Raw genomic sequence first — 13869 nt, forward strand, 5'->3', positions numbered from 1 at the left:
CGGTGCTGGTTTTGCCTGGGTGGAGCTTTATACAGATGGAATTGTGCTATTTTACTCTTCTGTGTCCGGCTGCTGTCACCAGCTTCTTGTTTGTTAGGTGCATCCTGGAGGAAGCCCATAGCTATAGCTCATAGCATTCGGTTGTGGTGTAGTTTTCTATCTTATGACTACACCGTAACTTTACCCGTTCCAATGTTGGCGGGCTCTTGGATGTTCCCGGGTTTTGGCAAGTCCAAACAGTGCAGCTCTGGTTGACTCTACTCTGTTAGGTGCATACCCAGGAGAGGGACCGGAGGTCACAGGGCATATCTGTTTTCAGTGTTAGTAGTTATCTATGGCCTGATGACTTTCCAGCATAGCTGTCCTGATCTGCGTTCCCATCAGCAGTGAGAGAACGCTCTGGGGGTGCCACATCCTTGTCAGTACTTAGCACTGTCTCTTTTGGGGTTGGGGGACATCCTGAGGATGCGTACATCATTGGGATTGTAATGGCTAGTGTTTCATTGTAGTTTAGTTCATGTTTCCTTAATGGCTTTCCATGTTCTTAGCACATTCCTTTGTGATGTGCCACTTCAAGTCTTCTGCTCTTTTTTCCCTATTGATTTATACTTCTTTATATATTCTGGATACATGTCCTTTGCTGAGCACAAGTGAGTTTTTTTGCTTGTTTTGTTTTGTTTTTGAGACAGGCTCTTGCTCTGTCATCCAGGCTGGAGTGTAGCAGGCCTTGGTGATTCCTCCCATCTCAGCCTCTCAAGTAGCTGGGACTACAGGCACTTGCCATCACACGTGGCTAGTTTTTAAACTTTTAGTGGCAACGAGGTCTCCCTATGTTGCCCAGGCTGGTCTCGAACTCCTGGCCTCAAGCAGTCCTCCAGTCCTAGCCTCTCAAAGTGCTGAGATTAACGGGCCTGAGCCACTGCACCTGGCCTTACGTTTTAATGTACATGTATTCTCCCCTAAGAGGCTTACCCTTTCACTTTTTCCCACCGTTATTGAGGTGTAATTGACAAATAAAAATTGTATATGTTTATGGTGTACAGTGTGATGTTTTGATACACATACACATAGTGAAATGAATTCAAGCTAATTAACATGTCCATCACCTCACACATCATTTTTTTGTTTTGTGATGAGAATACTTAAGGTCTACTCTTTTAGCATATTTTAAGAATTCAGTGCGTTGTTATTAAGCATAGCTCCCGTGCCATAGGTGAGGCCTTCAGCACTTACCGATGCTGCGGAACTGAAACTTTACCAATATGTTCCCTTCCTCCCCTGCCTCCAGTAGCCTTTACGTGTTCTCGATGGTGTCATTTGCTGAACAGAAGTTCATAATTTTAGTGTAGTCCCATATATGAGTCTTTTCATTAATGTCCACCTAAATCAGTCTTTGTAGCCATCCAGCTCATGGGATGTTTCTGCTGTGTTAGCTTCTAGAAGCATCCTGTGTCCTATTTCATGTAGACCTAATCCCCCCGGAACTGACTTCTGCACGTGGTAGGAGGTAGGGATTTCGCGTCCTTGGATCTTTCTCAGTATGGCTCCCCAGTTGGGCCTGCCCGTTTGTTGCAAAGCCCATTGTTCTGCAGTGCTGCTCCTCAGGTCATGTGGCTCTGTCCAGGTTCTCTGTCCTGTCCGCAAGCCTCCGTCCCTGCTCCAGGGCCACACTGCCTTAATTGCTGTAGCTTTCTAAGAGGACTCCTAATCCGGAAGGGGGTGTCTTCCAGTTTTGTCCTTCAAGATAGTCTCAGATATCATCCCTTCACCTTTGGAAATGCATTTTAGAATTGGTTTCCTGATTTACACACACTATCCCCACAAAGCCATCTTTATTCTTATGGAATATTGACTGGGATTGATTATAGATCTGTTTTGTGAGAACGGACATTTAAAACATTTGAAGCCTTCCTAGGCACAAACATGATCTATTTCTCTATTTATTGAGAACTTTTTCTAGAATTTTTGGGGTAGTACTTTTTTTTTTTTTTTTTTTGAGACGGAGTCTTGCTGTCGCCCAGGCTGGAGTGCAGTGGTGCGAACTCGGCTCACTGCAACCTCCACCTCCCAGATTCACGCCCTTCTCCTGCCTCAGCCTCCCGAGTAACTGGGACTACAGGTGCCGCCACCACACCCGGCTAATTTTTTTTTGTATTTTTTAGTAGAGATGGGGTTTCACATGTTAGCCAGGATGGTCTCGATCTCCTGACCTCATGATCCGCCCGCCTTGGCCTCCCAAAGTGCTGGAATTCCAGGTGTGAGCCACCGCACCTGGCCTGGGGTAGTACTTTTGTTTAGAGGTCTTGCACATTTTTTGTTAGATTCACTCATGCATATTTTTTTTGGATGCTATTGCAAAGTATTTCTCTGTAAGTTTTTGTATTCTAATTATTGCTAGTATATAGAAATGCAGTTGCCTGGGCACGGTGGCTTATGCCTGTAATCCCAGCACTTTGGGAGGCCGAGGCAGGTGGATCACGAGGTCAAGATATCAAGACCATCCTGGCCAAGATGGTGAAACCCTGTCTCTACTAAAAATACAAAAAAAATTAGCTGTGCACGGTGGTGCTCGCCTATAGTCCCAGCTCCTCGGGAGGCTGAGGCAGGATAATTACTTGAATCCTGGAGGTGGAGGTTGCAGTGACCCGAGATTGTGCCACTGCACTGCAGCCTGGTGACAGAGTGAGACTCTGTCTCAAAAAAAAAAGAAATAAAAAAAGAAATACAGTTGATTTTTTTTTTTTTTTTTAATGACTGTGGATCTAGCAACTTGGTAGGTTAATTTTAACATTTGAATAGTTTTTATAGATGTTGGTTTTTAAGTTGTATTTTGTTTCTCTTAAAGGAAATGTAGACGTTGCTTAGAGTTTTTTTGTAGTAAATCATTTGCAGAGGTAGCATTCAAACCGAAGTAATTATTAGCATTAGTCAGTTTCCTTGTGCTTATGTATTTGGTGACTAAACATACATAATGACCCTATTTTTTTTTTTTTGTTCTTTGAATACAGCAGCTCCAGGTGGTTCCGCTATTTGGGGACATGCAAATAGAACTGGCAAGATACATCAAGACCAGCGCCCACTATGAGGAAAATAAATCTCGGTAGGAGGAAAGAAAAGCTGCCTGGTTTGAGCTTTCTGCAGTGTCCTCATTGTGCGGTTTTCTTCAAACGTCGTGCTTATTTGTCTAGAGATAACACTGTTAACATTCTCAGCCTGGAACGGAATGTCCAGTATTGTAGCCTTTGTCACATGTGGCTAGTTACGTTTAAGTTTATTGAAAAATACAATTGAAATTTTAATTTCCTTATGACAGCCACTTTTGAAATGTTCAATAGTTAGTAGCTACTGTGTTGGACAGCACAGGTACAGAACATTTTCATCATCCTAGGGTTTCCTGTTGGACAGTGCTGGGGGATAGTCTTTATGTTTAAAAAGGTTGTCTTACAAAAAAAAGAGGGTGAGGTGCGGTGGTTCACGCCTATAATCCCAGCACTTTGGGAGGCCGAGGTGGATGGATCTCTTGAACTCAGGAGTTTGAGACCAGCCTGGGCAACAAGTGAGACCTTGTCTTTATGAAAAAATACAAAAGTTAGCCGGGCATGGTGGCACAGGCTTGTAGTCCCAGTTACTCGGGAGGCTGAGGTGGGAGGATCACTTGAGTAGTCTGGGAGGTGGAGGTTGCAGTGAACTGAGATTGCACCACTGCAGTCCAGCCTGGGCAACAGAGCAAGACCCTGCCTCAAAGTAAAAAAGAAGAAACTGACAGTGTGTCAGCTGTGACATCTGCAGACAGTGTGGCCCTAAATCCTAAACTGTGTGTCATCTTACTCTGTGGAGAACTATAAAGATCCTCAGCACAGTTGCAGATGCTGGCAGACACTCCTCCCCACTGCAGACTCGGCAGGGCCACCAGAGCCTCGGGGGAGGCTTTCGCTGACTTGCCAAGCACTGTGCCCGTAGCCAACCTGCAGTCACCATTCAGCCATGATTTTGACAAACGAAGTTGCAGCTCAGTCTCAGGGGCAAGAAACCTTTTCAGTAAAGGACAGACAGCAAATACTTTAGGCTTTACAGGCCACAGGTGGTCTCCATCAGATAATTCTGTGTTGTTTTTTTAACAACCCTTTAAAAATGTAAAAGCCGTCTGGCTCTGGCGCCAAACCAGGCATCCTGAGCTGCCCCAGTGCCGCGACCTGCCGGCGCCACTGCAGGTAACGCGGGTGCCTTCTCTCCGCGCAGATGGACGTGCACATCCTCCGGCAGCAGCCCTCAGTACAACATCTGCGAGCAGATGATCCAGATCCGCGAGGACCACATGCGCTTCATTTCGGAGCTGGCGCGCTACAGCAACAGCGAGGTGGGCCCACGACCGGAGCCACATGGGCACCCGAGGGTCGCCTGTGTGCGTTTGCACCCAGATCTGAGGTTTAATTGCTTTGAAAAACAGTTTACTACCAGATACAATCATACGTCACATAATGACAGGGACAGGTTCTGACGTGTCGTTAGGCAGTTTCGTCACTGTGGGAACGTCATCGTGTCCTTGTGCTAGCCTGGATGGTACAGCCTGCAGCACACCTGGGCCGCAGGGCACAGCCAGTGGCTCCTGGGGCCGCACACCCATGGAGCACGCTGCTATGCTGAAGACTTTGGGTAGTTATAACACAGTGGTACGTATTTGTGTATCTAAATCTATCTAAACATAGAAAAGGTACAGTGAAAAGATGGTGTTATAATCTTATGGGACCACCATTCTGTATGCTGTCATTGATCAAATGTGGTGCATGACTGTACTTCAAAAGCACCCATTATAATTGACAAGGCGGTGAAATTAGTGTTGTCTCTGTTCAGCTGTACAAAAAGCATCTTTTTTTTTTTTTTTTCAGAAAAACATAGGGATCCCAAGAGAAAGGACAGAGACCAGATAATTAATTGATTAAATGGCATTTCCTAGTCTAGTACTGTGATTCCAGCAGCTCGAAAGATGGTTGGAGAAGGGAGGACACTGGGAAAAGACAGGGTGATTCTGACCCGGGGCCCCTTTAAGTCTAGAAAGAAAGAAGTCCTGAGGCCAGAGGTGGGCAGGAACCTCTGGGTGGCTGTCAGGAGATATCCCGGGGGCACTGGGTGCATGTGTCCAGGAGGTGGGCCTGGAGTTGGGCGCAGAGGACAGGTGCTTTCTCTTTAGTTCCTTCCAGCTTTGCAGCTGGGTTTGCCACATCGGCATTTTGGTCACTCTCATTCTCCTCACCCAGGTTTGCTCCGAGTCAGCGCTGCTGGCATGTCTGTGCTGCAGATTGCCGGCAGGGACTGCGGGGTTTTAGGGCATATACCCAGGCTGCTTTGCAGATCTGGTTAGTCCCTCAAGGGCCTCAGGAGGACCATTAACCTTAGCAGGGACAACTCTGGGGATGTTGGCCCCACCCACTGCAGGATGATGAGCACCCGTGTCCCCCACCCACCATGGCTACTAATCATCATGTAACCAAACTGACTAAGAACCCATTAGTCCAGATATCTTGGGGTACCTGCTGCTTCTAACACAGACCACTGGCAAGTGTTTGGGCATGTTAGACAAGGAGGCTGTTCTGGGCGAGTCAGTGAGTGGTGAGCAAGTAGGAGGCCTAGGACATTACTGTGCACTGCTGTGGCCTTTATGAACACTGTGTGCTTAGGCTGTGCTAAAGTTTTTTTTTTTTTTTTGAGATGGAGTCTTGCTCTGTCGCCCAAGCTGGAGTGCAGTGGCATGATCTCGGCTCACTGCAAGCTCCGCCTCCCAGGTTCACGCCATTCTCCTGCCTCAGCCTCCCGAGTAGCTGGGCCTACAGGCGCCTGCCACCATGCCCGGCTAATTTTTGTATTTGTAGTAGAGACGGGGTGTCACTGTGTTGGCCAGGATGGTCTCCATCTCCTGACCTCGTGATCTGCCCGCCTCGGCCTCCCAAAGTGCTGGGATTATAGGCGTGAGCCACGGTGCCCAGCCTGTGCTAAATTTTTTAAAAGGCTTTTTTTTTTTCTTTAATAATGAATTAGCCTTAGCGTACTGTAACTTTTTTACTTTATAAACTTTTTACTTTTAAAAAGAGTTTTTGGCTTTTGTAATAACACTTTGCTTAAAACACAAACACATTGTATACCTGTGCAAAATTATTATTTTTTTTTTGAGACGGAGTCTGGCTCTGTCACCCAGGCTGGAGTGCAGTGGCCGGATCTCAGCTCACTGCAAGCTCCGCCTCCCGGGTTTATGCCATTCTCCTGCCTCAGCCTCCCGAGTAGCTGGGACTACAGGTGCCCGCCACCTCGCCCGGCTAGTTTTTTTATTTTTAGTAGAGACAGGGCTTCACCGTGTTAGCCAGGATGGTCTTGATCTCCTGACCTCGTGATCCGCCCGTCTCGGCCTCCCAAAGTGCTGAGATTACAGGCTTGAGCCACCGCGCCCAGCCTAAAAATATTTTCTTTATATCCTTATTCTATAAATAATTTTTCTACTAAGAAGTTTTTGTTTTTTCCCTTTTGAGCTTTTTCGTTAAAAACGAAGACCTAAATACACACAGTAGCCTGGGCCTACACAGGGTCAGGATCATCAAGACATCACTAGGCAGTAGGAATTTTTCCACTGCATTATAATTTTACGGGACCACTATCATGTATGTGACCTTGTTGACTGGAGCACCCTTAGGTAGCATCTGAGTGTAATTGGTTCTCTGGCATTGTCTAAGGTAACAAATCAGTTTTTTTCTGAGTACAGTTTTTTTTTGTTTTTTTGTGGTTTTTTTTGGTGAGATGCGGGTCTTGCTCTGTCACCCAGGCTGGAGCCCAGTGGCGCAATCTCCGCTCACTGCAAGCCCCGCCTCCTGGGTTCATGCCATTCTCCTGCCTCAGCCTCCCGAGTAGCTGGGTCTAGAGGCGCCCGCCACAACGCCTGGCTAATTTTTTTTTTGTATTTTTTTAGTAGAGAGGGGGTTTCACTGTGTTAGCCAGGATGGTCTTGATCTCCTGACCTCGTGATCCACCTGTCCCATCTCAGCCTCCCAAAGTGCTGGGATTATAGGCGTGAGCCACCGCACCCAGCCTCTGAGTACAATTTTAAGGTGATTCCACTTTAGGTTTGTTGATTTTCTTTTTTTCTGAAAGCTGAACATCCTGGTGAATGATGCCAGTGTAATTTGATTTATGTCATTATTAATTATTATATGTCATTATTAATCTAGTTGTTTTTGTTTGTTTGTTTTTTTGAGACGGAGTCTCTCTCTGTTGCCTGGGCTGGAGTGCAATGGTGTGATCTTGGCTCATTGCAACCTCCGCCTCCCAGATTCAAGCGATTCTCCTGCCTCAGCCTCCCAAGTAGCTGGGACTACAGTTGCACGCCACCACGCTTAGCTAATTTTTGTATTTTTAGTAGAGATGGGATTTCACCATGTTGGCCAGGATGGTCACCATCTCTTGACCTTGTGATTTGCCCACCTCAGCCTCCCAGAATGCTGGGATTACAGGCGTGAGCCACCATGCCCAGCCATGATCTAGTCTTTTTTTTTTTTTTTTTTTTTTTGAGACGGAGTCTCGCTCTGTCCCCCAGGCTGGAGTGCAGTGGCCGGATCTCAGCTCACTGCAAGCTCCGCCTCCCGGGTTCACGCCATTCTCCTGCCTCAGCCTCCCGAGTAGCTGGGACTACAGGCGCCCGCCACCTCGCCCGGCTAGTTTTTTGTATTTTTAGTAGAGACGGGGTTTCACCGTGTTAGCCAGGATGGTCTCGATCTCCTGACCTCGTGATCCGCCCGTCTCGGCCTCCCAAAGTGCTGGGATTACAGGCTTGAGCCACCGTGCCCGGCCGATCTAGTCTTAAAAGAGCAATGCCAGCACTACTAATTACAGTGACTAGAAATTGCTTTAGGATTTGTTTTGCAGGTGATTTTGTCCTTGAGCTTCTCACTCAGAGGATTTTTTTTTTTTTTGAGATGGAGTTTCGCTCTTGTTGCCCAGGCTGGAGTGCAATGGCATGATCTCAGCTCACTGCAATCTCTGCCTCCCGGGTTCCAGCAATTCTCCTGCCTCAGCCTCCAGAGTAGCTGAGATTACAGGCATGCGCCACCATGCCCAGCTAATTTTTTTGTATTTTTAGTGGAGGTGGGGTTTCACTGTGTTGGCCAGGATGATCGTGAACTCCTGACCTCAGGCAATCCACCTGCCCCAGCCTCCCTAAGTGCTGGGATTACAGGCATGAGCCATTGCACCCGGCCCCTCACTCAGAGGATTTTAAGTCACACCAAGGTGTTTCGAGTTGCTCAGGGTGGGGCCTCTCAGTGGTCATGCTGTGGACTCCATGCAGGTTCCCGCCATTGTTTTATTTTGCTTTTCACTTTTAGGGATTGCATTTCCCATCTCATTTAATTCTGTGTCCTAATTATATAAAATATTTCTGTGGTTCTAATATCACATCTATAAAAAGGTATATTCAAAGAAGCTTGCCTTCTCCATCCTGTCCCTTCTTCCCCATAGGTCACGTTTTTAAATTTAGGGGGTTATTTGATAGAAGCAAACCCACGTGACTTGTGTGTTGCCCTTCCCCAGCCCAGTGGAAGTGCGCCAAGCCCACGCGTGTTACAGCCCCGCGCCCGGCCCGTGGTTCCCCGGGCGGTGGCGGTGGCAGCGGTCTGTCCCTTGCTCTGTGCTCTGCAGCACACCCGTGGCCACCTTTTTCCTGGGAGGAGGGTCCAGCACCCACGGCATTTTTTATTTTCACGGGTGTGACTTTGGGGTGGATTCTCAGGGTGGATCCCCGGGGTGGGGGGGCTGGGTAGAGGGGGGGCGCGGGTTTCTCACGGGGCCGTGCCCGCCTTGTGCAGGTGGTCACGGGCTCCGGCCGCCAGGAGGCCCAGAAGACGGACGCGGAGTACCGGAAGCTCTTCGACCTGGCGCTGCAGGGCCTGCAGCTGCTGTCGCAGTGGAGCGCGCACGTGATGGAAGTGGTAGGCCCCGCCCCGCCCCCAGCTCCCTGCCAAAGCTGCCTCGGGCACTTGATTCAAATTAACTTTTGGTCTTTGGGCTTTTTATTTTTGTCCCCAGACAAGAACATCTACCAGTAGAAATGTTTCCAAGATTATTTTAAGTACATTTCATTTATGTGTTATAAATAAAGGGCCTCATTTTTTAAAAAAATCTTGATAGAATTAAATTTCTACCATTGTCACGGTCTTTAAGTCTCTCTTTTTTTGAGACAGCGTCTCACCCTGTCGCTTAGGCTGGAGTCCGATGGTGCAAAGATACGTCACTACAGCCTTGACCCCCCCCACCCCAAGCGATGCCTCTGCCTCAGCCTCCCCAGCGCTGGGACCACAGGTGTGCCCCAGGACACCTGGCTACTTTTTTTTTTTTTTTTTTTGAGATGGAGTTTCCCGATCCCGGCCCACTGCAACCTCTGCCTCCCAGGTTCAAGTGATTCTCCTGCCGCAGCCTCCCCAGTAGCTAGGATTACAGGCACCTACCACCACTCCTGGCTAATTTTTTTGTATTTTTAGTAGAGATGGTATTTCACCATGTTGGCCACACTGTTCTTGAACTCCTGACCTCAGGTGATCCACCCACCTCAGTCTCCCAAAGTGCTAGGATTACAGGCTTGAGCCACGACGCCCGGCCTAGTTTTTTGTTTGTTTGTTTTTTGTACAGACAAGGTCTCACCATGTTGGCCAGGCTGGTCTCAAACTCAGCCTCAAGCCATCTGCCTGCCTGGGCCTTCCAAAGTGCTGGATTACAGGTGTGAACCACTGTACCTGGCCAATTCTCATGTTTTCATTTAAATTTTATTTTGCTTTAAATATTTACTTGTATTGATGCATAATAGGGGTACATAGTTTCAGGATACATGTAATAATTTAATACAGTCATATAATTTGTAAAGATCTGATTGGTGTGCTTGGGATGTCCATCGCCATAAATATTTGTCCTTATGCCAGAAAAATTCGAGTTCTTCCCTATCTATTCTGAAATGTACCATAATTTATTTTAATTAATAGTCACCCTAACTGATCTAACACTAGATCTTATTTCTAATATCAAACTGTCTATTTGTGCCCATTAATGTTGCTTCATCCCCCACGTTTTTAAGATAACGTTTTCTCTTTGGAGCTCCAGCCATCAATGTCTCAATATCTTTTGTTGAACATTAGTAAATTATTTCTGGTGCCATATAAAGATTTGGATGCCTGTAATTCATAAAATATTTTCCCTTTTGTGATTTATTTTGATCACATAAAAATTATCAAATTGGAAGAGTACATGATCATTTGAAAGGCAGAATCTTTACTTATTATTTTACTTTCTGTAGAGATGAAGCCTCACTTTATTGCTCAGGCTGATCTTAAACTGGGCTCAAGGGATCCTCCCACCTTGGCCTCCCAAAGTGCTGGGGTCATAGGCATGAGCCACCATGCCTGGCCCAGAATCCTTTTTAAAATGATGATGAAATGCCTAGAGTCTTAGATACTCGGCACTCACTCTCCAGGCCATTTTGCTGGGTAGGTTTTTTAAACGAGAGGTTACGGGACCAGGATCTTTTGCCTATCTGTGGAGATGGGCGGTGTGTGTGTCCTCACGTGTGACTTTTCAGAATGCAGCAAAGGTTCGAAGGCTGGCCTTCTGGCTTTGGCCACCATCGTGTGAGTCAGACCCGACGCCAGGCATTTTGCGTGCAATATGGAACACCTCTGCTCTTTTGGCCCCTGCAGTATTCCTGGAAGCTCGTGCACCCCACTGACAAGTACTCCAACAAGGACTGCCCGGACAGCGCGGAGGAGTACGAGCGCGCCACGCGCTACAACTACACCAGTGAGGAGAAGTTCGCCCTGGTGGAGGTGAGGCCCTTCCGCCGCTCGCTCCTCCTCGTGTCACTCTGACCTCACTGTCTTCTCTGTCAAAAGCAAAAACATGAACCAACTGCCTGTTTCCTCGTTGCTTGTGTGCGGGCACCCCTTTCCGTCTGGCAGAGTAGTCAGAGTAGAGCGCGTTAGGGGCGCAGTGGTCGTCGGTCCTGGGTCTGCACCGACGCTCCCCGTGTGCGGGTCTGGACTCCTGGACCTGCATCTGGATGGACAGCAGTGTCGGGTGCGGGGAGGGGAGGCGAAAGAGATGTGGCCCTGCTGAGAGAGAAGAGCTGTCTTGCTCTCCTGCGAGGCTGGCGCTGCACTCCCCTCGTGAGCCTTTCCATGGCAGCTCTTCATTCCAGCATCAACCGGTATCTCTTCTTTCATAGCTGTGCTTTTCCTGTGCTGTTTGAGAAATCTTTGCATACGCGCAGGTCCTGAAGGTATTCTGCAGTGCTTTCTGGATACTTCACTCTGTTTTCACACTGAGATGCGAATTTCACCTGAAGTTAGTTTTTGAAACAATTCTGTCCACCCCGCACGCTGCCACCTTTGTAGCCGGCCACGTGACGAGGCATGTCTGTTTCTGCTCGCCCTAACCCAGCGTCAGTTGCTGTCTGTTTCCCGGTACCACCCTGTGACTTTGTAGTCATCTACCCTGTCCGGGAACGCACGTCTTTTCTGTCTTCTAGACTTCCTTGGCTATTCTTCCCCACTGTAGTTTCATATTCATTTTAGAATCAGCTTTTCCTATCCCACAGTGAAGATTTTAATCAGGATATGAACAATCCTATGGATCGCGACAGGAGAACTGACAAAGTCTCCTACAGTCGGCCCTCTGTGTTCTAGGGTTCCACCTCCGTGGATTCAACCAACCTTGGGTGAAAAATATTCAGAAAGAAAAAATAACAACAGTAAAAAGTAATAAAAATGTTAAAAACTGCAGTATAATAACTATTTATATAGCGTTTACATTGTGTTAGGGATTTGGGTAATCTAGAGAAGATTTAAAGCATACTAGACGATGTGCCTAGGTTACATGCAAATACTACACCATTTTATTGAGTTGTTTTTTGGTTTTTTTTTTTTTTTTTTGAGACAGGGTTTTGCTCTGTCGCCCAGACTGGAGTGGAGTGGCATGATCTTAGCTCACTGTTTTAGCCTCTGCCTCCTGGACTCGAGCAATCCTACCACCTCAGCCTCCTGCTTAGCTGAAACTACAAGTGCATGCTACCATGCCTGGCTAATTCTTATGTTTTTGGTAGAGACGGGGTGTTGCCAAGTTGCCCAGGCTTGTCTCAAACTCCTGAGCTCAAGCAGTCCACCCACCTCAGCCTCCTAAAGTGCTGGGATTGCAGGTGTGAGCCACTGTGCCCAGCCAAAATTTTCTAGTTTTTTGACATAAGGTTTTTCGTAGTAAATTCTCATCTTATTTTGGTAGCTTTTCTTGTTTCACATAACCATACAGTTCACCCATTTGAAGTGTAAAATTCAGTGCTTTTAGCACATTCACAGAGTTGTACAATCACAGTCAAATTTAGAACAAAAAGAAATGCCAGCCCATTATCAGTCACCCTTCATTCTTCCCTCCCTCAACCCTATGCAGCCACCACCCTGCTTTCTGACCCCGTAGATTTGCCTCTTTTGGGCATTTCATATGAGTAGGTCATACCGTGTGTGGCCCTTTGTGACTGGCTGCTTCCTTCATTTAGCATAATTTTCTTTTTTTTTTTTTTTTTCTTTTTTTTTGAGATGGAGTCTTGCTCTGTCACCCAGGCTGGAGTGCTGTGGTGCCATCTCAGCTCACTGCAAGCTCTGGTTGCCGGGTTCACACCATTCTTTGCCTCAGCCTCCCAAGAAGCTGGGGCTACAGGCTCCCGCTACCCCACGCCTGGCTAATTTTTTGTATTTTTTTTCAGTGGAGACAGGGTTTCACCATGTTAGCCAGGGTGATCTCGATCTCCTGACCTCATGATCCACCCGCCTCAGCCTCCCAAAGTGCTGGGATTACAGGCGTGAGCCACCACACCCGGTTTTTTTTTTTTCTTAAGATGGAGCCTCGCTCTGTCGCCCAGGCTAGAGGGCAGTGGCACAATCTCAGTTCACTGCAACTTCTTCCTCCCGGGTTCAAGTAATTCTTGTGCCTCAGTCTCCAGAGTGGCTGGGATTACAGACACCCACCCGGCTAATTTTTGAATTTGTAGTAGAGACAAGGTTTCATCATGTTGGCCAGGCTGGTCTCAAACATCTGACCTCAGGTCATCTGCCTGCCTTGGCGTCCCAAAGTGCTGAGATTACAATCATGAGCCACTATGCTAGGCCACTTAGCATAATTTTCAAGGTTCACACAGGTATCACTGTTTTGTTCTGTTTATTGCTGAATAGTATTTCATTACATGGAAATATTACTTTGTATTTATCCATCCATCAGATGATAGACATTTGGGTTATTTCTACCTTTTTGCTATTATTAATAAAGTTGTTGAGAACTACTTCTTCCTGTTTTTTTTTGAGACAAGGTCTCACTCTCACCCAGCTGGAGTGCAGTGGCAGGATTATGGCTTAACTGCAGCCTCAATCTCCTGGGCTCAGGCAATCCTCCCTCTACAGCCTCCCAAGTAGCTAGGACCACAGGCACATACCACCATGCCGGACTAATTTTTAAATTTTTTGTGGAAATGGGATCTCACTATGTTGCCCAGTCTGGTCTTGAACTCCTGAACTCAAGTGATCCTCCTGCTTTGACTTCCCAAAGCGCCGGGATTAGAGGTGAGCCACCATGCCCAGCCTCTGTGGCCTTTCATGTACGAGTTTTTGTGTAGATGCTGGTTTTCATTTCTTTTGATTGTATAGCTAAAAATGCAATTACTGGATCATAACAGCACATTTAGCTTTAGAGGAACTACCAGATAGTGGCAGCACCATTTCTCCTTCTTACCAGCAGTATGTGGAGGGTTCCAGTTTCCCCACATCCACACCAAACGTGTTACCATATGTCTTTTTGATTCTAGCC

General features: G+C 47.1%; 1 protein-coding gene across 9 annotated transcripts in view; it reads left to right on the forward strand.

The window, feature by feature from the left end:
• Window positions 1–13869, forward strand: part of CYFIP1 (cytoplasmic FMR1 interacting protein 1) — a 114003-nt gene that overhangs the window by 43017 nt on the left and 57117 nt on the right. For 8 of the 9 annotated variants that reach the window (XM_033224765.1, XM_033225033.1, XM_033224603.1 and 5 more), the window contains 4 exons: window positions 3009–3100; window positions 4240–4357; window positions 8844–8966; window positions 10722–10847. In XM_033224765.1, the coding sequence (XP_033080656.1) occupies window positions 3009–3100; window positions 4240–4357; window positions 8844–8966; window positions 10722–10847 (459 nt within the window). The remainder of the gene's footprint in view (window positions 1–3008; window positions 3101–4239; window positions 4358–8843; window positions 8967–10721; window positions 10848–13869) is intronic. The other variant, XM_033224683.1, reaches the window with a different exon arrangement.

This window comes from Trachypithecus francoisi, unplaced genomic scaffold (assembly GCF_009764315.1).
Source record: "Trachypithecus francoisi isolate TF-2019V2 unplaced genomic scaffold, Tfra_2.0 Contig00089, whole genome shotgun sequence".
Classification (NCBI taxonomy): domain Eukaryota; kingdom Metazoa; phylum Chordata; class Mammalia; order Primates; family Cercopithecidae; genus Trachypithecus; species Trachypithecus francoisi.